A 26020-nucleotide genomic window follows, 5' to 3' on the forward strand; every position below is an offset into this window, starting at 1 on the left:
GGCAACACCTGCAATTAGGACAGTGTCTCCAAAGCTGGAGAGTTACATGTTTATATGCTTGTTAGCATTCTTCTTACTTTGCTTTCTTCCTATGTTGCTCTTGTTTTACAGAGGATATAACTAGAAAATTATATTTCACTCATTCATCATAGAAATCTGTGTCAAATCTATGTTTATTGTTTCCAGTACCTTTTTATTGATCAATATCATTTGACAGTGAAGACAGCCTTTTGTGTTTCAAACTGGAGGTTATTTTCTATTTCTATTTTGGGTGCATTGACAGTTTCATCTGAAACTGCAGCTTTGATATAAAATCAGATTGATTACAATATATTGCTACTTAAGCAATGAATCTATCTATTGGAAAAAACAAACTTGTCCAAGATGCATGAGTTCAGCCCGCTATGCTTAAAGAAGGATGGGCATGGTCCATTAAAAACATAGAGCACACCTAGAAAATTGCATATATTTATTTAATTTGCATATATTTATTTAATTCACCTCCCATTGTTTTATGTTGTGCAGCCTAAGACACTTCTCGTGTCCATTAGAGACTATTCTGCACGATCATCAGTGCCATTATCCTACAATTGTTTTTGGAAACTTTTAATGTAAATTACGCAAAGTGTTGCTGTACTTCACACATTCACAGATACAGAAGGAAAAGAATTTACCATAGGAAACTTCACTAAAATTGTAAAGTAAATCAAACATATTTAAAGTGAATATCTGAACTACATCAACTGTCTTTATATTGTTGCTTCTTCCCTGCTAAAATGAGACCAGCATAGCACTTGTTTCTGTTATTTGGACTGATTGCAGGTGTTGCACTACTTACTCATCATGTAATCAAAGGCACATGTTACTAAATTTTTCCAAGCTACACAGGAAGTGGATTGAATTGGGAAAGACCAATCCAAATTGTGATTGCATTTTTAGAAATTTGTAGGTCAATACAATATCTCAGAAAGAGATCAGGACTTCTGCTCCCCTGGTGCATTCACTATAGTCTCCAATTTCCCTGCTTTTTAACGTTTGATAGAAATATCTGTGGCTATAGGTACATTCTTAAACCATAAGGTTTTTTTGCCTACTTGTGCATTTACCCAAAGTTACCCTTTACTCTTTTAAAGCACTCACTATACTCACAATCATAGTAGCTATTTTTTCTTCTTTTTCTTGAGTACTTGATGGCAAAGGATGAAAACAGCCCTAGAAGAATAGAAACACTGCTGTGCACACTAGAGTTATCTGGCTGGCTACTTAGGCAGCACATTTCTGATTTTCTCAATGTGTGCAGCTCAGCATAAGACCTTTCTTCTCTCTCTGAAAAGGTGAACCTACCATTCAGAAAGCTTTCTTGCATGGTTATCAAACAGTTTTATAAGTATGTGACAGGAAGTGTATTATCCAATAAATATTTTACAAAGTTAAGGACTCAGTCTCATTGACTTCAACAACAAAGTTATGCATATTGGTCTGAGCATCACTCTCCCTAAATGCTTGACTATGGTTGCACTGTAATGTGTCCTTACTCTGTTTCTAATCCTGTTTTCTTTTTCTTTTCTGTTGGTATTGTCATGATACAAGATAAAAACTGAATGTTTGGGAAAACAAGTTCCATCCTAATTTTTAACTTCTTATCCTATTGTTCACTGTATCCTTAATATCCTTTTGCCAGTCATTTAATATGCCAGGCATTTAATTCCTGGCATTTGCGCTAAATTTTCCCACTGTCTTCCCCTTTCCCTGGCCTGGCCCTCATATCGTCTCCACCAGTGGAAGGGGGAGGAATTGGCTGATGCTATGCCCCTCCCCTTCAAAAATGTCCTACTTAGAAATGTGGCTGCCCTCCAAAAGGAAGGCTGGCTACAGGGCAGCATTGAACAACCCCCCTTTAAACATGCCCATATTTTATTGAATGCGGGTGCATGCCCACACAATTTTGTGGTTCTGCCTCTTTTTTTGCTCTTTAGATGTAGCTGCTATTATGCCATGCCCCAATGGCAGCCAATTTGTGTTAAGCTATACCCCCGCAGCATTCTTATTGTGCTATGTCATACACCCCATGGGAGCCATTTTGTGTCAGTGCTCATGGCACTTTCTCAATATTCCACATGTGCCCACTGGCCCCCAAAGGTTGTTGATCTAACCAATTAAATGGTCAAAGGCATGCCCTACCTTTGGGCATACCTCAAAGGGCTAAGTAACATTACCTCCAAATTGCTTCTTCCAGTTACAGGGGATCTTACACCTTTGTGTCTTCATCGTTTGTTTACAATCGACTCCAGTCCGGGTGCCCTCACGGGTCCCTAGCCCACAGTCTCCACTAGTTGGAACGCACACGCTCCATTGCCATTCTCCACAGTCAGATTTCTTCACCTTCTTCTCTGGAAAGAACCACAAGACACACAAAACAGAAAAAAATAAAGGTCAGGGCACGCCTTTGGAAACTGACTATTGCTCCTTGACTATTGCTCCAAGTTAGAACACACATAATGGGTAGTTAGGAAAATGCTCTCTTAGAATCTGAAGAGAGAATATCACATATCTTTGTTTGACATTATAACTTTCTATAGAACCTAGTGTTAGCAGCCAAAATCATCATCATTATCTCAGTCACAAATTGTATTAATATATGCCCTAACAGGTGGCATATACATGTAGAGTAGGGATAGGGAATCTGTAGGGATAAGGCCACATTCCCTCATGGACAACCTTCCAGGGGCCACATATCGGTAGTGGGTGTCTGGAGGGCCATAATTTCTGACACCTGCTTTTGAAGGAAAGTGGACCAGAAGGGAAAAAAATCTACCATTCAAACCAGGGGTAGCAAAAATGACGCCCTCCAAATGTTGCTGGACTACAGCTCCCATCATTGGCTGTCCTTGCTAGGGATGATGGGAGTTGGAGTCCAGCAATATCAGGAGAGAACTACATTGGCCACCCCTAATTTAACCACTTGAAAATTACTGAACCATGTCACAGCAGAGCTAGTTAATTGCTAAAATTAACTGATTTTGGGGCTCAGCAACCCTTTCATTAGGGCTGTGCAATGGAATCAGCCAAGATCCAAGCCAAATTGGGCCCATTTGGACATTTTTGGGCCTCGGCCAAGTCAGGTTCTGACAGCCACAGATTGCTAGGGGTTGGATTTGATGACCCAGAGCAACCAGGGCCTGTCAGGTGTAGGGCATGTAGGAAGAAGAGGCAGCCACAGCTCTCTTTTGTGCCTGATGGGCAGAGACAGCAATCCGCCAAGCATGCAGGTGCTGTTTTGCAACTTTGTTTGCATCATGAAGGATAACTTGGCCATGCTCTCAGTTGGGGAAGAGGAGATTCAACTTCTGCTTGCCCCTCGCCCTGCCATATGTTTAGTTGAGGGGGTTAACCTAATAAAACATGAGCTCCACCCCTGAAATTATTTGAGAGTGGCTCCGAGCTGGAGTGTGTTGTCCCCAGGTTGACCCAGGTTGGGTTGGTGTGATGACCCCCTCCAGATTGGAGCCAGGGGCAGATGGATGTGTGTGTCCGTGCACAGCCCTACCTTTCATCCTCAAAAGTTTTCCCCTCCCCTATGCTGTGATGCAGCCATACCAAGACCTCCCTGTGTCAGACAAATTTTATAGATGTGATGCTATATTTCTTCCTTGAGGTAAGCCAATGACTCTAGGGAGGTCAGATTTCACTGCATTCAGTTCTTCAATTTCCATTTACAATGAAACACAACATCAGCCTTTTGTCACTTCGGCAAGACCCCAGTGCTCACGTTGTTAAAAAAAAAGCAAAAGCTAATGGCTTCTCTGTATTTCATAACAAAACACAAAGCACTTGACATTCTCACATCTGTTTGATCTGCCCCATGGGAGAAGATTAGCAGCATGGTTTTGAATGAGAGACAATGCAAATGTCCATGGGCCTGAACATTCCACTATCTTGCCAGCCTGTTTCTGAGTGGTATCCTAAGTAAGGATGGATGCATCTGTCAGTTTCAGATTATGCAGTTTCTCATTTTTCCAATCTGAAATCCAGTTCTCCACATTTCCACCTCAGTTTACAATTATATTTATATATACTCATGAAAATTCATCAGCATTTTTGTGCACAATTTTAAAAGCAAAGTCCCCTAATATAATGCCTTTTTTGTTATTTTCACTAATATATGCACACTTTACCCTAGTGTATGTGGTTTTGAGCACACTACTTGGCTGGAGGACTGCATTGCAAACTCTGGAGAAATGTGAATTTTGATGAATGGCTATGTTTCCATGTCGTGTATTGCTTTGGAAAGTGCGAATTTGGCAAGTACACCTTTTAATACAGACTGAATTGAATTTATCCCCCATCCCTAATCCTAAGAGCCAAACAGGATGTTTTAGTCTCATAACATAGGCAATGTGACCAAACAATAGCCACTGCCATGAAGAGTTATGGGTGACTGGCCTTCAATCTGCTATGGGATCACCTAAAATGAATTATTTGGGCTCATTTCAATACAGACCTGAATTAAGCTGGCCTCCATTCCAAGCTAAGGACAAATCATACTCCTGTGTCATCAGAATGCAATCACTCTTTGAGGTTCTTCCAGTCCAACTTCCTTTTTATAAAAACCTGATGGTAGCAAGGCCTCACAATGGGGAGGCTTCACTATCAAATCTTCATTATACTTGCAGCGTATCAGCATTATTGCAGGCAGAAGGTTTCCCAGGAGCTGTACTTCCAGTGCAGCCTGACATCCTGGTAAGATCTAGCGGGAAACTATATGTCCCATGGATCCTTGTGCCTGAGTGGCTATGATGGCAGTACCACAAATATAATGCAAACTTTATGAAAGGCTCCCTTACTGCAGTTGCCTGGTAAGTTTAAAGGTGGATCCATGTTTAGGCCATGCTCATTATGAGCAGGGTCTGAGCTTTGGAAGCAGTTTGGCTCATTTCATAATGGACGTGGGGCTTCCTAACTGGAGAACATAATGTTAACCCCGCCCCCTTCTGAACTTCATTGCCATCATTAGCGCACCTGAAAGGCCATCACTGGGTCTTGCTTGCAGCAGCGGATAGCGTGATGGGGCTGCAGTGTTCATCAGATCTCCCTGTGGCTGAATCACTGCTACATACCAAGATGGAGATGAAGCAGGGAGAGGTAACAGTGGGGTCAGTGTGGCACAAAAGTGCTGGTGGGGCCAATCTGGTGCTTCTGCTGGTGCATTTCCACCTCATCACTGCCTCGCCCCCTCGCCATCCCAGTACGCAGCAGCAACTCAGCCAGAAGGAGGCCAGGTGAGTGGTGCAGTCCCACCACGACCTCTACTACTCTTTGCTTGTCACTGAGATGACAGAGGGAGAGCTAATGCATTCCAGTGGCAAGAGGGCTGGGCTGCCATCCCACCCCTATGCATGTCTGCTCAGAAGTGGACCCTACTAAGCTGAATGGGATTAACTCCCAAATATGTATGTTCAGGATTGCAACTTTAGCTATTACCCTGAAGACATCCCATTTATGTGACGCATCTGTCTGTGGCACAACATCATCTAATTTGTATAGGTTGATCTATAGCTGGCTGGTAAATGGCTTGTGCTGTCTGACAGTGGGACATTGGATTTGATGGTCTCTTTGATCTTTCCCTGTGATGCAGTGATGTATCTCAAAAGTATTTTAGACAACTGATATGCACACATGCACAAAAAGAGAGGATGGCAATTTACAACGTTTTCCCAGCTAGTCAAGACAGAATACAACTTTTCTAAAGAAATAATCATTTACACCAACACACGGGCAAAACAGGCAAGGAAAGCAAAATCTGTGAGTGTCGCCACCTTTCTAAATATCGAGTAATAATTAAGAGCACCCTTACCTGGTTTTTCTTTTTTCCCAGCTTCAGTAGTGCTCACGGCTGCTAGCAGGAAAATAAACGCAAAGAGAACAGCTGTATATTTCTGTTCTTGCTGTCTCTTCATTCTGGGAATTAAGAGGGAGAAAGAAGAAAGATGTCATCTATAGGTAAGAAGCTCCAGAGTGGCTAAATGAACCACCGTTCTTAATGCACTGCAGATGTATGAAAGGATATTCATGTGCAAGGAGATAAAGCATGTTGCTAGGAAATTAGAGGATGAGCTCTAAGAAAACTCCCCTAGATTCTATACAAAAGCAAAGGTTATTCTGTCTGCATTGCCGTAGACACCATTTCTAATATGAAAACCATAATGGAATTATGCATAATTTGTGATGTGGAAACCATCTAGACTTACAGTTGTATGCAATGCTATTTCTGCTCAGAGAAGACCCACTGAAGTTAATAAACATGAGTAACTTAGGTCCATTAATTTTAATGGGTCTATTCGGAGTAGGATTGAGTTGACTATCACCCGCCAAACCAGAATTCATTAACTTTTTTGTCCTTAACACATTTCCTCCTTGCACAAGATAGTTTAACAATTAAAAACACAGGTATATGTAGTTTATACTGAGTCCTAAGCAAAACTTTGAAAAATATATAACAAAATAATAAACAGCAGTTTAGGCAAATAACCTAAAAAAAGAATCTAAGAGCGAAGTAAAAAAGCAATTCTAGACTATAGTTACGTCTATGTAGCATGAAAAGCACACCTGTAATTTGAAAATAAAACTGGATTGCTGAGAAAGAAGGTGCCTTTAATTTAAAAATGAGTCTCCTTTGCAGTCTGTTCTGCATCAACAATATTCACCAGTAAGTACAAAAAGTGCAAGAGAAACTCCTAGACATTTTTAGCTGTTTGTGTTGAAACACCCACGTACTATTCAGGTATCAGCTTTTCTGCTAACAAGGACACCTGGATTCCACAGCTTTACTGCTGTTGCAGTGTCTCCTTCTTCCCTTTGCTAAACGTGGGCAGAACACATTTCCAGGCTGCAGTCCTAAACCCACATTTCTGGGACTAAGCCCCAGAGAACTTTCTTCTGGGTAGACATGTATAGTAGCTTTCACCAATTCATGTGCAAGGAGATCAAGCATGTTGCTAGGAAATCAGAGGATGAGCTCTAAGAAAACTCCCCCAGATTCTATACAAAGGCAAAGGTTTTATATATATATATATATCCCGCCCTTCCTCCCAGGGCAGCAAACAAAACACTAAAAACACCCTAAAACATCTTAAAAACACCCTCCCAAGGTGTTTTTAATCCCATCAGGCAAAATACAAGCTACTTGCAGGGCTGGCGCCAAACAGCAGCCAGGTCAGCCTCTGGTCAAAGGCCCATGGGGCCACAGGGGCCCCTTGATAGTGTGGGGGAGGAGTAGTGCTCCCCTTCCACGATCTGTGCAGGGAGGGAGCTTCCAAGCCACCCACCCGTTTGCTGGCTCCACCTACCTGTCTCTCCTGTCTTTTGCAGCTGTGCGCACTGCTCGCGCAGGACTGCCATTAACCAAGGTTGCGGCCGAGGTTTCTCTAAGGTGCTGATGCCCCTGCTGCCATCTTGGTTGATGGCAGGGATATGTGCACGTAGCACGCATGCATGCATCAACCAAGATGGTGGCGGAGGCTTCAGCCCCTTAGGGAAACCTTGTCTGCCATCTTGGTTAATGGCAGCCCTGTGTGCACAGGGTACACAGCCTCACAAGACAGGAGAGATGGGTAGGAGGGGCATGTGTGTGCGTGCACGCATGCATGCATGCACACTCATGCTAGGGCCCGGAGCAGGCTGGTGCCCAAGGGCCCTGGCATGCCTGGTGCTGGCCCTGGCTACTTGTATTGCCTGCTACTGATTTCTAAAAGAAAAGAGGGGAATTCCTTTCCTCAGCAATTGAAGCAAGCAGCCACGTTGTGTTTAGCCCTCTCTTAATTTTCTGCCATGTAGGGTGGTCCCTTATGCATCAACAAAAAGGAGGAAAAAGAGGAAATGCATCCTCAGAAGAGAGGAGAAAACATGGCACAGGTGTGCATAACATTTTCATAGATTAATGTATATGTATAGATTCACATTTAGAGTAGTATTTGATTCTAATCCTACTCAGAGTAGAGCCACTGAAGTAAATAAACAAGACTAACTTAGGGTTCATGAATTTCAGTGGGTCTACTCTGAGTAGGACTTAGTGGATGACAACCCTTAGAGATTCCATCAAGAGAAGGAATCTAAAATTAAAATAGAATCAGAACAAATCAATAGGATGAGTGACTACAGATCATCAGTCATCAGTCATCAGTCTTTATTATGGTCAAAGACCAGCCAAAGTATACAAAGCACAAAATATGAATCAAAAACAGTTTCCCATCAAAACCTTTAAAATATAGCTTTAAAAATTTTATGGCTTCGTGTTATACTAGAAAGGAGTAACAGTTAGGGGGACTGACAGCTCAGAGTTTGATTTTCAGTAGTTTCTTTAGGATGGAAACTATTATAAAAAAATAGATGATATTAAAAACTTTCTAGAGTGAATTGCTGCTGCACAAAAACTGGCCACCTTTGATGTAACCTGTTGGATCTTATCCGCTAAAAGATAATCAACTATCATTTTTTCATCATTAAAAGGGATTTGGTTCAGAATCGGAACTAAAAGTGTAATACGCAAATCATGATAAAAAGGGCAATGGAGTAGTACATGTGTGACCGATTCTACTACATCGGCACCACACGGACAGACTCATTCAGAGTAGTCGATTTTCTTAAACCGGCCCTGTAAGAGGGCTGATGGCAGTACATTAAACTTTGCCAGTGTAAAAGCCCTCCTGAGTCTAGGGGAGGTCAGGTTAAATAAATACCGAGGCAGAGAAGATGATTTTAGATTGTATCCAGGATTAGGGACAGATGTCACCTGCATTAGATGATTTTGGAGTTCTATGTCATATATTCTCTGTCGAATCTGCGATTTTGCTTTTATAAAGCCCCATGACAGTATTATCGGTGTGGAAAACCCTAGTGAAGCTGTTTTGTCTGTTACAGCTTTTAACCATTTAGAGCAAAAGGCATCAGTTAAAATAAGAGGGGTAAGACCCACGGGCATAAACAGCATTTTCAACCATAGGTTAATCTTAGCTAACCAGATGCGGGCTTCCATGGTTATGAGACTGGCTTCCAAGCGTATAATAGAGTTTGGAACACAAGTGGGGGTACCAAAGAGTGCCCTTAAGAATTTTGTCTGTACTTTTTTTTTATATATAATAATTTTTTTATTATTCAATTTTTATAAAAACAAATACAAATACAACAAAAACAATACAACAGAAAAAATAAAATAAAAAGAAAAACTTGACTTCCGATTTGTTACAGATCAGCTATAAGTATATAATATATATCAAACCTGTCTCCTAAAACATACGAAATTCACTTTTTTCCAAAGTCTTTGTCTGTACTTTTTCATATGGGGTCAAGTTAGTAAAAGTGCCAACTTGAGCTCCATATAAAAGTTGAGGGATTACTTTAGTTTCAAAAATCCGGATTGCTGAAGGGGCAAGTTGACCGCCCTTGTTATAATAAAAAGAGAGAAGGGCCTTGGTGGTTTTATGGGCATTTAAGACAGCATAGTTTGTTTGATGCTGTCAAGAGCCTGAGGTATGAAATACCATTCCCAAATATTTAAAGAGTAGAACCTGTTCTATGGGGTGACCATCAATCTGCCAAAGATGTTTTAACCTTCTTCTAGAGAAAACTACAACTTTCGATTTATCATAATTGATTTCCAAAAGCTCTTTTTTGGAATAATTGGCTAGCCCCCTTAGCAAACGCCTCAAGCCAATCTGGGAATATGAAAGAAGGGCCACGTCATCAGCATATAAGAGTATTGGGATCGGCCTCGCAGCCAAACTGGGATAGTGTGAACCTAGAGGTGACAGGTAGCTAACCAGGGAATTTATATATATATTAAATAGTGAGGGCGCCAGGATACAGCCCTGTTTAACGCCTTTGAGTGTGGGGATGGCTTTTGTTAAATGACCGGTTCTATCACATCTAACTCGCAGGTAAGTGGATTTATATAAACATTGTATCAAAGCTAGTAAGCGTCTATCAATATTGGTGGTCTCCAGCTTATCCCAGAGCTTACATCTCGATATAGAGTCGAAAGCTGCTTTAAAGTCAATAAAAGCAGCGTAAAGAGCATCGTGGGAAGGTTTGGTGTATTTTTCTATTAAATGATTTAAAAGAAGTCCATGGTCGGTTGTGGCACATCCAGCTCTGAATGCTGCCTGCTCTGCGACAAGAAAATTTTCTTGTTCCATCCAAGATGTAAGTTTATCGTTTAAATGGGTGGCATAGATTTTACTAATAATGTTCAATAAACTAATTGGTCTGTAATTGGCTGGGTCAGCTCTGGAGCCTTTTTTAAATATTGGTATTATTATCGCCAAGCCCCAATCACTTGGGATGGTAATATTCAAGTTGATACAGGTAAATAGGGCGGCTAATACCGGGGCCGACCAGTCCACATTGGATTTGAAGAGTTCAGCTGGGATGCAATCCGAACCAGGTGCTTTTCCTGCTTTTAGTCTCGCTATGAGGCATACGATTTCCTTCGGAGTGACCGGTGGCCATTCCGGGAGACCTTGGCGGTGTAGTTCGATAAATTTGTTACAGGGCTGTACTCCAGAAAAAAGCTTTGTATAATGGTCTTCCCAAATGTTCATCGAGATATGATAATCCAGGGAGATGGAAGAGTGAGGCCAACCTTTAGCGACCATTTTCCAGAAAGAAAATGCGTCTTTTTCTCTGGATGCTTTCAGTAGACGTTGCCAATCTTCCATTTGAGCCAAGGACTTTTTGGCTTTTATTAGATGTTTGTATCGCCTCTTCTCCTCCAACATCTGGAGAAATAAGGCGGGAGAGTTTGTATCTCTGTACGCTCTATACTTTTCAGTAAGTTTTTTCTGGGCAACGCAGTCATAATCAAACCATGGTTTAGACTGCAAAAAGGATCGGCGAGAGCTGGATTTTGGACTGCTAATTAAACTTTTTTGCAAAACTTGTAACAGTTGTTGAAATGTGTCAAGAGGCGAGTCAGTAGACCGCGTGGCTAAGAGTTTGTTTCGAAGTGAGAAACAACATTCAGAGTTTAACAAGCTCTTTATATCGGCGTCCAGTTGTAGAGACCATCTAGTCTGAATGGCACGCCTTTCAGATTCAGCAACAAAGGTTAGTCCTTGCTCTGCAAAAATAGACTTATTGCCACAGGACAACAAAAGAGCAAGTGGAAGATGGTTGCTTTCAGGACGCGCTTCCACAAAACAGGCAGAAATGGCCGGCAAGAGTTCTTGGGAGACACTAAAATAGTCAATAGTGGAGATTCTAGGTCCAACTAAAAAATTAAATTCACCGGATATGTCTCCATCTACCCCCCCATTTGATATGACCATATTAAGATTGTTTAACATCTTCGTCAAATAAAGACCGGAGGGATTGGTACCATTATCCTTTGACTGCCGGTCTGGAATGGCATTCTGGCGTGGAATTATTGGCTCTGGTTCATTATAACGAGAGTAAAGGAATTCATCAGAAGGGCCTATCCTGGCATTAAAATCACCCACTAGGATGACCAATGCACCTGGAAAGAGAGCTGTTAGATTTTCAATATATTCTTCCAGCTTTTTTATGGTTGCCTTTGCTGAATTCTTCTGTCTGCATAGTGGGAGATACACATTTATAACCAGCAGCTGAGTCCAGGAGAAATTTATTACTATTGCAATGGCCATCTCGCCCAGGGAATCTAAATTAATAGAGGAGGCCAGTAGCGTAGTCAAGATAAGCAGACATAGTCCACCTTTGGGGCGGCCACCTTTCGTACTGGGGGATGCATGGAGAGTATAAGATGTATATCCGTCTAAAAGGATATCCTCACGAAACCATGTCTCCTGTAATAAAATGATGTCAAATCTTTTTAAATAACTATAAAAATTCGGGTCAGCAAATTTATTCCGCCATCCAGAAATATTCCAGGACATAAAAGCCAGATTTGTCGCGGTGGGCTTAGGTGGAAGTCAGGCTTTGCTAAGATGATTGATTGTCAGCATTGGTCTGTCCCTTTTATTAAGAGATGGTTTAGGAAAGGAGTTGTGGTCGGAGTGAGACTGTATGATGGTTGAGGTGGTTGGGTTTATCTCTGCTGTATCCAGAATCTGTTTAACTACGTTCTTTTCCCTGATAGGGCCTAGAAGATCATCTTTTATTTGGCTAGAAGGTTCAGTTGGAATAATTGTAGACTTTTTGGGAGGAACTGGTGAAAGAATATCTGTATCCTGTGTGATTATCATTTTGCTTTCCAACTCCCCTGGTGATTTGGGGGTATCTCTGTCCTTGGGAGATCTTAAAATTAAATCGATCTCTCCTAAATTGAGGTCCAAGGGAGCTTTCATTTCTTTGAAGATGTTTAACAAGTGTGATTTAAGACGTTCAAATCTTATAAGGATGTCAATTTGGCTGTGAGGGGGCAATGTGGCAAAAGAGTTTATTACCATTTTCTCATCCTCATCGAAGGAATCCTCAGATTCGTTGAGAAATTGACTGCCATCTTGATGCACTACGCCTGTATTCCTCTTGTAGTTGTCTGAATCAATATCTCCATGTTTAGTAGATGAATCTTCCGGGGCCAGATCGTTATAGGCCTCCTGTTTTTCCTCCGCCTTTTCCTTCCCATAATCAGCACATGGCCTGCTACAAGGAATTAGAGCAGCTGGAGCTGCCTTGTTTTCAAAAAATCTTGATAGAGCAATTCCAAGTTTTTCAAGTAGAGCCTTGGTCTTAAGGACTCGGTTCACCACATTCTGAGTAGCAAAGGAAATCATGGCATGTGCTCTTTTTCCATCATAGTGTATGTATTCTATCCATTCAATTTCTGGTAAAGAAATATGAATCGAGAGATGGTTTCTAAATATTTCCTGTAGATGTAATTTGCGATTAAGTTGGGATAGAGAGCCATTAGGTTTAGGAAAATTTGCCAGTACCAGTTTACAGGGGTTCAGAACAAGGTTCCAGTTAGAGTTTGTTATAGTTTCCAGTTTCGGCTGTTTGATAGACTCTCTGAGTTGCACATCTGGGCACTTATTTTGAGGAGCGGTGTGAGGCATAGACATTGGTGAGTAGGCTATTCTCGGAGGAAGCAGGGTAGAAGGGAATGTGCGACTGTCATGGGTTTGGGGCTTCATTCCGGAGTTTGAAGAGGTTGTTATGCCGGAGCTCTTTTGAGGCGTCCTTGATGCCGTTTGGTTGGCGGGCTTGTCCAGTAGGTCAAAGAGCTTTTTAAAGTTTATTTTATTTCCCCGTGGCATCTTTAAGTTCTTTACATTTTTAGGCTTTTTCATATTTATTTTCCCCCTCCTAAAGTTCTTGCATTTCTGAAGATTAGTTCTTACCTTCTTGTGTTTAGGTTTTTGTAGCTTCCTTTTAGGAGAGGATGACTCCTCGACACTTTGATCATGCTTTTGATGTAGTTTTACAAGCACTGTTAAAAGATGATTACATTCCCTCAAGAAGGACTTCATGAGATCAATATCCCTTACTAGCATAAGCAGCCAACCTGAAATCAGTGGACTGTTCCCTACTGAGTCCAGTTGGATATGGTGGGGGAGTTCTTCGGTTAATGGGTCTATGCCCTTCTCCACTGTTATGTTGGATTTGGTATTAGATGTATCAACCAAATCATTTTTCTGCTGGTTTTTCGGGAGGTCTAATTGTTGTAAATTGCCAGCTGCCGTCTCTTTATCACTAATTTTAATTTGGGTGGACTGTTGCTTTTGTGAGATCTCAGTCATCGCAATTTCAGCAGCCAAATTTATAGATGGATATTCATCTGGGACAGCTTGGATATTATCCCTGAGGGATAAGGACCAATCGAGGGGAAAATGCGCAGCTTGCATATCTGATAAAAAAAACCCTTCATTTTCCTTCTTTGGGGTCGCAGTGAAAAAGTTTGTAATTTTTAATTGGCCCTTTTGGGGCTCCACAGGGGAATTTGAGCTTGATGTTGGGGCTTGAACAGAATCCTTTCTTTTTAGATCTCCAGTCACAGACAGACTCTCAAGGTTGGGGATATCTCCCAGGGCTTTCCTAGCTTTCCTTGTTAAAACCATTACTAACTTTGCCACTTCAAATTGCAAACTAGAGTAAGTCTTGGGAGATGTAACAATATTCCAGCTCTCCTGTGAGGAAAACAAACAGCTCGTTGCACTCTTTTCTTGCCAGAGAAGATAAGTTATAAGTCTCTAGATAGTCAGCAGATAAGCTAAAAACCTAAGGAGTTAAAATTTTAAAAGGTAAATTTGAAAATAAGTTTAATATTTAAATTGGAGTTGAACATTCAATTTCTTCCTCAAACACTGTAGAAAAGTGCTGACAGGTTTGCCAGTCACGACGCCATCTTGTCTTCTCATTAACTACTATAACGCTTTAAGTCTGTAAGATTTATTCTTAATTAAAACAGACTATGAAATTGATGGCCCCAAAAGGTCGTGGTCTGAGATCAAATGCGTGTGTTATCTTGAAAGTCCCGTCAGCACCCGATAAAAAGAGGAAAGGGAAGGATTTATGCTGGTAGCTTGCCTTTGGGAGTATCTCCGGAATTCTCAGCCGCCGCAGGATTCTCCGACTGGAAATAGTTCACCAAGGCAATAAACTATCTCTCAAGCCCACTGATAAAATGCACACCGAAGACTAGAAGCAAAGAGTTGCAGGGTTCCAGCAGTATATTAGATGGGAAAACTATATTCTCAGTCAAAATATGCCGAGCTTCGGCGTCAGCTCCAACTAATACGTCTTGCTAAGTCACCATCTTCCACCCCCACATACTTCATACAGATCAGTCATTAAAACTCTTCAGGAGGAAACACAAATTGTCCTATGAATGTTAAAAGTGCCTCCTGAGGCTACCTTGTGAGAATATTCCATAAATGGGGAGCCATCTCTGAAATGACTCTCTGCCCCAAACATGGGGAACCTGTGGCCCTCCAAATGTGGCCAGACTACAACTACCATCATCCCTGTCCATTGACTGGGACTGATGGGAGCTGGAGTCCAAGAACATCTGGAGGGCCACAGGTTCCCCATCTGGCCTCCACCTGGCTACCCTCTGCAGGTGGAAGCATCCTGAAAGGGGGGGGGGGGCTCCCCAGCAGCTTTTAGGCAGACTGATACAGAAGAACGGACTTTCTTGGCACTTATTTCAGTGCAGGACAAAAGCAGTACATAAACCAGCCTTAAAAGCCAGGATTTGTTCATATTGAAAACAAAGTAAAAGGACTCCATCTATAATCTGACAAGGGAAGAAGCAATTCTCACCATGAAATGTGTTTGAAAATGTCATTTGGCACTTTTAAGTGTCTCCTGCTGGCTGCCATCTCACTGAAAAGTCACATAATTGCTATTGATGTACACAACTGTGAACAGAAGCCCAGTATTGGAGATAATAAAGTGGTAACTTCTTCTACATTAGAAGACATATTTTAACACTCACAAATGAACTGATTGCAATAAAGTTAATTCCATGACTATGACATGTTATTAATAACAATCCCAAAAAGCCCCAAAATGACAATTCAGTATTCTGGGAAGAGGTTTTGTTATGTACACACCTCATCTCACTCCTCACACGCTCATATGTAATGTCTTCATTAGGGGTTCACCAATGTGGTGCCCATGGGCACCAGTATTCCCAATGATGCCTCCTATGGTGGACGTGAATGGTTTCAGTAAATATCTCTTCAAAAATCCACAATTTTATTTATTTATTTATTTATTGCACTTGTATGCCGCCCCATAGCCAAAGCTCTCTGGGCGGTTTACAGCAACCAAAAACATTAAAACAAATATACAATTTAAAACACATATTTTAAAAACAATTTAAAACACAATTTAAAAATGTAAAACAATTTAAAACACATGCTAAAATGCCTGGGAGAAAAGTCTTGACCTGGCGCCGAAAAGATAACAGTGTTGGAGCCAGGCGCACCTCGTCAATAATTTGGGGGCCACCACTGAGAAGGCCCTCTCCCTTGTTGCCACCCTCTGAGCTTCCCTCGGAGTAGGCACCCAGAGGAGAGCCTTAGATGTTGAGTGTAGTGTACGGGTTGGTTCGTATCGGGAGAGGCGTTCCATCAGGTATTGTGGTCCCAAGCCGTGTAAGGCTTTATAGGTCAAAACCAGCACCTTGAATTGAGCTTGGAAACATACAGGCAGCCAATACAAGCGGGCCAGAATCGGTTTTATATGTTCGGACCATCTGGTCCCTGTTACCAATCTGGCTGCTGCATTTTGCACAAGCTGCAGTTTCCAAACCGTCTTCAAAGGCAGCCCCACGTAGAGTGCATTGCAGTAATCTAATTTGGAGGTTACCAGAGCATGGACAACTGAAGCCAGGTTATTCCTGTCCAGATAGGGACGTAGTTGGGCCACCAACCGAAGTTGGTAGAAGGCACTCCGTGCCACCGAGGCTACCTGAGCCTCAAGTGACAAAGATGGTTCTAGGAGAACCCCCAAGCTATGAACGTGCTCCTTCAGGGGGAGTGCAACCCCATCCAGAACAGGTTGGACATCCACCATCTGGTCAGAAGAACCACCCACTAGCAGCATCTCAGTCTTGTCTGGATTGAGCCTCAGTTTATTAGCCCTCATCCAGTCCAATGCATGATCTGAGAGACTATTTGCTCTTCCTGCTCAGTTCTGCCACACTTGCTTAGCCTCTCTGACATTGAACACGCCACCTTAAACCTGCCCAAACTTCACTGGATACCAAGATTAGACACCCACCTCCCATCTGTTCTGAGCAGAGGTTTTCCTTTGTGAGTATCTGTGGTGATGGCTGATGTAGTACCTTTTCCCTATTGATGGGGCAACTGATGGGGGGGCATGGCATGACCACAGCATTTTGTAGTCCTGCCTTTTTTCTGCTGTCCCTTACCCCCACAATAGACATTTTGTTTTATGCCCTCAGGGCAGTCCTGACTGGCACCCATGACACTTTCTCAAAATCCCAAAATGTGCCCACTGGCCCCAAAAGGTTGGCGACCACTGTCTCACGTGCTTTCTACATTTTGAGGTCCCAAATAGGGATCAGGCTATTTTCTGTCCTTGACACTACCAAATGTGTTCACTCATTAGTCCTGTTTCCACAAGTGTGTGTGTGCTATAAAAAAATCTTCATGCAAATTCACATTTAAATGCTATTTTAAAACTTATACTTTCATTCATTCATGTTTGTGCACGGCTGTCCACACGGAAGCGCACCTGGCACCATTTCTATCTGTTTTTAGTAGGGCTATGCACAGCCCTTCCTGTCTCCTCCAACACCACATTTCCAATGAGTTGATTTTTCTCTTATCGGCTTTTTTCACTGTCCAGTTTTCACATCCATACATAGAGATCGTGAACACCATGGTCTGAATGATCCTGGCTTTAGTCTTCAGTGATACATCTTTGCATTTTATTGTGTAAGTTGCAAAAAAGTGCAAAATGTGACTAATACATATAATGCAATAATTATTATTATATTTTGATACTTTTTTTTTAGATGAACAGTGGGCTGGAACATTAGGGAAGTGTGAAACCAGAAGATAACATACTTTCTGATCCACACGTCAGCCCAGGAGGTCCGAATCAAGTTAGTTTGTACAGGAATTTGTAAAGATCAACATTCTCAAACTCATCCATTCCTCTCCAACATTCAAACCTTGTCCTCAATAGGGAGAGGTAGTTATAGAGTCTAATTATTACTCCCATTCGCTCTGAATATAAGCAGAGCCTGAGGATGAATAATGTCAAGTCACTTGAGTCTTGAGGAGAGTTCAGCCATCTTCCTATATCTGCATTAGGGTGTGAAATCAGGCATGTCTCATATGATAAATCTCATTTCAAGGTGAGATGATCCCATGTTGGATCCTAAGGCACAAATTTCGCTCTTAGATGGTTTGGCAAAAAAGCACTAACCTTTTAGCATAACCCTGCATTTGGGAACAGCGCTCCACTGAATTTTCATGAAGTTTGATTTTTCACTCAAAAAATGACCATTGGGGAGGCAAACATATGCACGAAACATCTACCACCTTCCTGTCTTGCAATCCTGTTCACTCCTGTTCACACCTGTTCATGGCAATCATTCCTACAATTTATTGCTGCTTGGGGGAGGGAAAAGAAGGAATTGGTCCTATTGATAAGGCAAGCGGACAGCATGCTCCCTGGCATTGGGAAGCTCACTTATGTCCATCCCACTGAAAGTAATGTCATGCAAAGGAATGACATCTGCATTTAGGTGTGCACTGAAATGCTGATATTGTCTTGCACTGCATTATTTCCAGTGGGATGTGTGTTTGAATGATTACCTCAATGCAATGGAGAATTGGCTTGGTTACCACATAGTGTTTCCTCTTTCCCCTGGATATCCACCCCGTTGTGAACCTTTTGATCCATTTAGCTAAAGCAACCTTCCCAACCTTTGGGTCCCCAGATGTTGCTGGGCTACAGTCCCCATCATTTCTGACCATTGGCCATGCTGGTTGGGGCTGGTGGGAGTTGTAGTCCATCAACATCTGGGGACCGAAAGGATGGGAAAGGATGGGCTAAAGGGTGCAACAAAAGACTGAAAGGAGAGAGCTTGTTTCAAGGGGAAGGAAGATATTCACAGAACAACCCCCAGCCCCAGCCTGTAGCTCAACACTAGTATACAGCAACAAGCCTTGTTTCTTTTAGGACCCATCTCCACTATACATTTAAAGCAGTATCATATCACTTTACAAAGCCATGGCTTCCCCCAAAGAATCCAGGGAACTGTAGTTTGTCAAGGGTGCTGAGAGGAGACCCCTGTCCCCTCACAGGGCTACAGTTCCCAGGATGGTTTAACTGTCAATCCCTCTTCCCAAGGAACTCTGGGAATTGTAGCTCTGTGAGGGGAACAGGGGTTTCCTAATAAAGAATATTATGGAGGTTGCCAGCCTAGTGCTCCCCAGTGAAACCCTCTTTCACAGTGGAATGTAATGTTTGAGAAATTGGAGGACAGGTTCTGACACAGTACTAAGGGGACTCACTGGTAGAAGAAACTAGTTCCCCTCCATCCAGCACTGGTTAGGCTTCATCTTGAGTAATGAGTCCAGTTCTGGACACTACACTTTAAGAAGGATGCAGACAAACTGGAACAAGTTCAGAAGAGGGCATCAGTGATGATCAGGGGACTGGAAACAAAGCCCTGTGAAAGAACTGGGCATGTTTAGCCTTGAGAAGACTGAGGGGAGATAATGATAGCACTCTTCCAAGTACTTGTAAGGTTGCCACACAGAGGAGGGCCAGGATCTCTTCTCGATCATCCAAGGGTGCAGGGCACTGAACAACGTGCTCAAGTTGCAGGAAGCCAGATTTTGACTGAACATTAGAAAAAAACTTCCTAATTGTTACAGCGGTACAACAATGGAATCAATTTCCTAGGGAGGTGGTGGGCTCTCCAACACTGCAGGCATTCTAGAGGCAGCTGGACAGGCACCTGTCAGGTATGCTTTAAGCTGGATTCCTGCATTGAGCAGAAAGTTGGACATGATAGCCTTGTAGGCCCTTTCCAACTCTGCTGTTCTATGATTCTAAGAGAGGGCACCTACTGTAAAGCTATTGGTGGTTCTGCTTCAATGAAATGTTGGAAATATGCTTAATTTCCATGGAAGGATGTGGTGAATAATGTTTTATTCATTTGTAAACTGCCTTATCCTGAAGTCTACAGGGAAAGAACAAATCTGGGTAGATTTTATGATGTTTCTGAAGGCACTCAAATTTGGACTTTGCTGAGCCCATGGTGGAAGGGAGTTTTATAATCTGGCAAACAATCCCCAAGGATGCCCTTCCTTGTGACCTAGCTGTCTGAACTAGATGCAATTAAGAAAGCACATTTGGTGGGTCTCAGTAGTCATAATGGGGTACGCAAGAGGTGTCCTTAAGGAATATTGCAGGGGTTGCCAACCTTGTGCCCACCAGTTATTGTTTGATTACAATTCCTATCAGCCCCAGTCAGCCTGGCCAATGGTCATGGATGATTAGATTTGTAGTCCAACAATATGTGGAGGGCACCACATTGGCAGACTTTGGAATTTTGAATACAACAAGTTTGCTAATGGCAAGTAGAAAAGATAGGGAGAAGTAGCAGTCTCTCTTGAAGAGTCAAAGGAACAGGATGGGAGAGAGCATAGCTTGATGGTAGATTGGATGCTTTTGCATGCCGAAGGTCCCACAATGAATCACTCGCATCTCCATTTTTTAAAAAAAGGATCAGACAGCAACTGGTTGGAAAGACCTGTGTCTGAAACCATGGAGACCTGCTGCCAGTTAGAGCCCAATAATGGGCTAGATCAGGGATGAGGAACCTGTAGCCCTCCAGGTGTTGTTGGACTACAACAAACTGAGTGAATGGGCGGAAAAATGGCAAATGCAATTCAATATAAACAAGTGTAAAATTATGCATATTGGAGCAAAAAATCTGAATTTCACATATACGCTCATGGGGTCTGAACTGGCGGTGACCGACCAGGAGAGAGACCTCGGGGTTGTAGTGGACAGCACGATGAAAATGTCGACCCAGTGTGCGGCAGCTGTGAAAAAGGCAAATTCCATGCTAGCGATAATTAGGAAAGGTATTGAAAATAAAACAGCCGATATCATAATGCTGTTGTATAAATCTATGGTGCGGCTGCATTTGGAATACTGTGTACAGTTCTGGTCGCCTCATCTCAAAAAGGATATTTAGAGTTGGAAAAGGTTCAGAAGAGGGCAACCAGAATGATCATGAGGATGGAGCGACTCCCTTACGAGGAAAGGTTGCAGCATTTGGGGCTTTTTAGTTTAGAGAAAAGGCGGGTCAGAGGAGACATGATAGAAGTGTATAAAATTATGCATGGCATTTGAGAAAGTGGATAGAGAAAAGTTCTTCTCCCTCTCCCATAATACTAGAACTCGTGGACATTCAAAGAAGCTGAATGTTGGAAGATTCAGGACAGACAAAAGGAAGTACTTCTTTACTCAGCGCATAGTTAAACTATGGAATTTGCTCCCACAAGACGCAGTAATAGCCACCAGCTTGGATGGCTTTAAAAGAAGATTAGACAAATTCATGGAGGACAGGGCTATCAATAGCTACTAGCCATGATGGCTGTGCTCTGCCACCCTAGTCAGAGGCAGCATGCTTCTGAAAACCAGTTGCCGGAAGCCTCAGGAAGGGAGAGTGTTCTTGCACTCGGGTCCTGCTTGCGGGCTTCCCCCAGGCACCTGGTTGGCCACTGTGAGAACAGATGCTGGACTAGATGGGCCACTGGCCTGATCCAGCAGGCTCTTCTTATGTTCTTATGTTCTAACTCCCATCACCCTTGACCATTGGCAATTGCTTTCTGGGGCTGATGGGAGTTGGAGTCCAAAACACCTGGAGAGCCATAGGTTCTCCATTCCTGGACTACCTAGACATAACTAGGTATAATGCCACTTCCTGCATCCTTAATGAGGACTCATCTCCAATCTTGATTTGTAACATTCCATTGCAAGTGCCTTAGATGGCAGAGCTGCTCACTACTGGCCTCACTCTTCCCTGAGAAATCATGGAGCAGTTTCACAAGGGCTAATCCCAAGAACTATATTGTTGCTTTCACCTTGGGTAGGGTGATGCAGGAAATGGGTTGTATCCAATGTAGCACTAAGTTAAAGTTACTTAGCAATATACTTCGTCCACTGGCAATTTTTGGGGGGCCAGCGGAACATTGTTACGCAAGAGAATACATAAGAGGTTGCTGGTAATTTTGTTGCAAAATAGATTGCATAATCTGTTGCCTAGCTAGTTTCCACTAGCGCAACTGTGGAGCTGGATTCCTCTGTTGTGCAGTATTAAAGCTCACTTGTCCACTAGTACAAGAGAGTTTGCGTTAGTGGACAGAGAATTCTGCTCAAAGCCCTGTGCCTTTTGATCATTTTGTAGAAAAGGGGACTTCCACTGATGCAGATTTGCTCATCCTTGCGGAACAAACTTCATTTCTTAGAATATTCCCTCTTGTACACAACTGTTAAAGGTACGACTGGTAATTAGCAGGTTTAAAATAAAAGCACAACAAAGCAACACATTAACTGCAAACAGGCAGGCGTGCTTATCATTTACACAGTGCTAATGATGTAGAAGGAAAATGTAGCAATCCAAAAAAGGAAGGGGGAACCCTTGGCACACACTTGACATAATAACCTGCTGCACTCTTTCTGGGGAATGAGGCTCTGGGGCTCATTTTTATGATTCAAGGGCAGCAGGTTTAGTTATTCATCTAAGTTTGTTAGGCCATATTTAAATTTAATTTAAAAGAATAATATATGGAGTGGTGCGGAAAGCTGCCAAAACCAATATTTGATAGCTCAGGAGTTGATGATCATGTGCAAATTCTTTTAATGTAAGGTCTGGAACATTTGCATACTGCCAGAGGTTCAGCCATTACTAATTCTACTTCTGCTTACAACAGAATGCAGACTCAGTCATGATAGGGGTGATCATTCAGAACAATTCAGTCATCCTGTGCTAGCGTACTTCAGGGCAACAGGCTGTGTTTGTACCTTAGACCTGTAGGGCTTTCTTGAGTAGACAAAGTGGTTGCAGAGAATACATTTGTTAACCAGCAGGGGGAGCTAGAGTTTGCAGGAAAAGTGGTTTATTTGGATGCTAGTGTGACTATGAACACCATGTGATTTGTCAAAAGGATAGCTTGACTCTATTCTGAGGGCTGTTATCTAGTTCTTCCTTGGCAAGTTGTAAGAATGAAACATTTCTTCGTATGAAGCCCAGTATAGGTTATCTAGCAGCGGTGAACTTAGCTCTCACAGACCTTCCAACATTTTACAATGAAAACAGGGACATTCTTCTGTTGTCCAGGGGCCAACGGCAAGATGTGGAAGTCAAGAAGAGGATCCCAATCACATACAAAAAGTGCATGCAGAGCGTAAAGGTCTAAGTTTGCCATGTGTTCTTAAATTGTTTTTTAAAAATGTGTTTTTAAATTTGTATATTTGTTTTTCTTGTTTTAATTGTTGTAAACCGCCCAGAGAGCTTTGGCTATGGGACGGTATACAAATGTAATAAATAAATAAATAAGTGACAAAAGAAACAAGCAAGGCTGGCCATGGGCTACCATCAGGGTCGGAAATGTTTTTTCAGCCTGAGGGCCACATTTCTTACTGAGCAACCATCTGGGGGTCACATGGCAGTAATGGGTGCATCCAGAGCAAAAATGGGCAGACCAGTTAATGTGAATTTCACCTGTGTATGGTAGGCTACTTTCTGCACACACCCCTTTCTCTGTCCTCTATCCAGACAAGCAAGAGGCCTTATCAGAGTTCAAGCCAGGCAAAAACACTCAAGGAGGGTGCAAAGGGCCTGTAAGAGGTGGAGTCTGGGGAGAGTTCCAAGGGCCAGAAAGAGAGCCCTGGGGGCCGCATATGGCCTGAGGTTCCCCATCCCAGCCAACAATGTCTACAAAAATCTAAATGTTGGGGAACGTGTGCATTAAAAATGAATATATTAGTGAAAATAACATACAAAATTCATTACTTGACAAGAAAGTGCTTGTAAAAATGTGTACGTTATTCAAAATTGCTTACAAAAATGTGTTTATTAAGAGAAATTCACACTAAAATGCTGCAGAAATTTCATGAGGATTTTTTTTTTTAATTGCAAATTGATGCAGAAATGTGGAGAACTGAATTTAGGGTTGAAAAAATGAGAAACAAAGAGAACCTTAATTGATAATTGTGAGTGGTTATCACTGCTAATTGGGAGTGGTTATCAGGGGTTTGGGGCCTGGTGTTACCAGTATGTGTATGACAGCCAGCTCCATTTATCCTGGTCATCTCAATCCAGTGATGGTATTTCATCTGTGTCTAGAGGCGTAATGGGCTGGATGAGAACCCCCGAAAATGCTAAAGTTGTATCCCAACAAGACAGGGTTGCTGTGGATTGGTGGTTCCCAGACCTAGGAAATAGAAAGATCGCCTATTCTAGACAGGATTGTAGGGAAGGGCTATAGCACAGTGGTAGAGCATCTGCTTTGCACACACAATGTCCCAGGTTCAGTCCTCTGCTGGGAATGTCCCCAGTCTGAAAACCTGAAGTGCTGCTGCCAGTCAATGTGGACAATACTGAGCTGGATGGACCAATGGCCTGACATACGTCAGCTTCTTATGTTCCTATGGTTACACTTCCTCTGAAAGTTCCTCGGCTTTGGATCCACAATGGAGACATACATTACTGTGGCATGAAAAAGGAGGAACTTTGCTACATAGGCCAATACCTTTCCTTTTCAGTCTTCTCTCTCTGCTCCCAGCCACATTTTCATTCCTGGCATCCCATTACCACACTCTTTCTCCTTCTGGTCTCCCTTCTGAGGGAGGTTCAGAGGGTGGCAATAACTGACAAGGACTCTTCAGTTGTGTCTCCCCATCTATGTAATGCTCTCCCCCCGTGAGATCCACCTGACACCATCATTGATATCCTTTGGATGCCAGGCAAAATCTTGTTTCTTCCCCCAGGCATTTGACAGATTATGATGATTTTACTATTTATGGATGAAATGTTTTTGTTGCTGAAGTTTTGGCTGCTGTTTTATTGGGTCTGTCCCATCATGGACTATTGTACAGCTTTTATTGTAATGTGTTGTTCTTTTATTCTGGTTTTATGTTACGTTTCATGCTCTTTAGATTTTATAAGTCACTTAAAGACTCTTTATGAAGCAAGCAACAGAAATAATATAAATGCTCATGATTACCATGATGGGGGAATTTGAATCTGGCTTTCTCTGAGTGGGTATTGGGTGAGTATTTGTACATCAGGCTTCCCCAGACTACAATCCTCATCCAACAAAGTGAAAACACAGATCAACAAGGGCAGATTGGTACCCAGGAACATTCTACCACAGGAGAGACAGAAGAAAAAATGACAGCACTGGCTTGTCTCTTACAGTTCTCAGTTACAACCACTCAAATGTATCATCATTGACTTATAGCCTAATTATCAATTCCATGATGCATGTTGGGGCAAAAAAAATATCTTAATTTCACATATAAGTCATGGGGTCTGAACTGGTAGTGATAGGCCAGGAACGAGACCTTGGGGTCATAGTGAATAGCTCAATGAAGATGTCAACCCAGTGTGGGTCCACTGTGGAAAAGGTGAATTCCCATGCTAGGGATCACTAGGAAAGGAAAGGAAAATAAAACTGCCAATACCATTATAGAAATCTGTGGTGCAACCACATCTGGAATACTGTGTACAGTTCTGTTCAAGTTGGAAAAAGTTCCGATAAGGGCAATCAGAATGATCAAGGGGATGAAGCAACTCTCCTGTAAGGAAGGGTTACAACATCTGGGCCTTTTTAGGTGAGAAAAGAGGCTACATGATAGAACGATATAAAGTTATGCATGCCGTGGAGAAAGTGGATAATAAGCTTTTCTCCCTCTCTCATAATATGAGAACTCACGGACATTCATTGAAGCTGAAGCTGAATGCTGAGGATTCAGGACCAACACAAGAAAACACTTCACAACAGCACATAGTTACACAATGGACTTCGATCCCCCGGAGGCAGTGATGGCCACCAACCTGGATGGTTTTAAAAGTGGATGAGACAAATTCATGGAGGATAAGGTTATCAATAGCTACTAGCCATGATGGCTCCGCTCTGCCTCACAGTTGGAGGCAGGATGCTTCTGAATACCAGTTGCTGGAAACCAGAGGAGGGAAGAGCGCTCTTGCAGGCAGGTCCTATTTGCTGGCTTCCCATAAGCATCTGATTGGCCACTGTGAGAACAGGATGCTGGACTAGATGTGCCATCGGCTTGATCCAGCAGACTCTTGGTGTGTTCTTATGTCCTCTCACAGGTCTTAAGTGGAAGACCTGTGCTTGGTTACAGACCAGCAACTCTCACCAGCCTGCACAACAAGGATATGGACACAAGAACCAGACCCTGTGGCAGATCCAAATGCCAACTCTGTCCCCATATGGACTCTGGCAGCACTATTACAGAACCTAATAATATCCTCCACAACCACAGGGCTTCATCCAACATCTTCCATTGTCCGACC

General features: G+C 42.5%; 1 protein-coding gene across 3 annotated transcripts in view; it reads right to left on the reverse strand.

Moving 5' to 3' along the window:
* Window positions 1-26020, reverse strand: part of PTN (pleiotrophin) — a 154020-nt gene that overhangs the window by 44944 nt on the left and 83056 nt on the right. Inside the window, exons 1-3 of one of the 3 annotated variants that reach the window (XM_061582703.1) lie at window positions 14827-14907; window positions 5855-5958; window positions 2217-2390 (exon numbers count right to left, since the gene is read on the reverse strand). In XM_061582703.1, coding sequence (XP_061438687.1) covers window positions 2217-2390; window positions 5855-5958; window positions 14827-14858 — 310 coding nt within the window. In that variant the 5' untranslated portion in view covers window positions 14859-14907. Of the gene's footprint in view, window positions 1-2216; window positions 2391-5854; window positions 5959-14499; window positions 14803-14826; window positions 14908-26020 lie in introns of those variants that run through there. The other 2 variants (XM_061582705.1, XM_061582704.1) reach the window with 2 other exon arrangements.

The sequence above is a fragment of the Rhineura floridana genome, chromosome 8, assembly GCF_030035675.1.
Source record: "Rhineura floridana isolate rRhiFlo1 chromosome 8, rRhiFlo1.hap2, whole genome shotgun sequence".
NCBI lineage: Eukaryota > Metazoa > Chordata > Lepidosauria > Squamata > Rhineuridae > Rhineura > Rhineura floridana.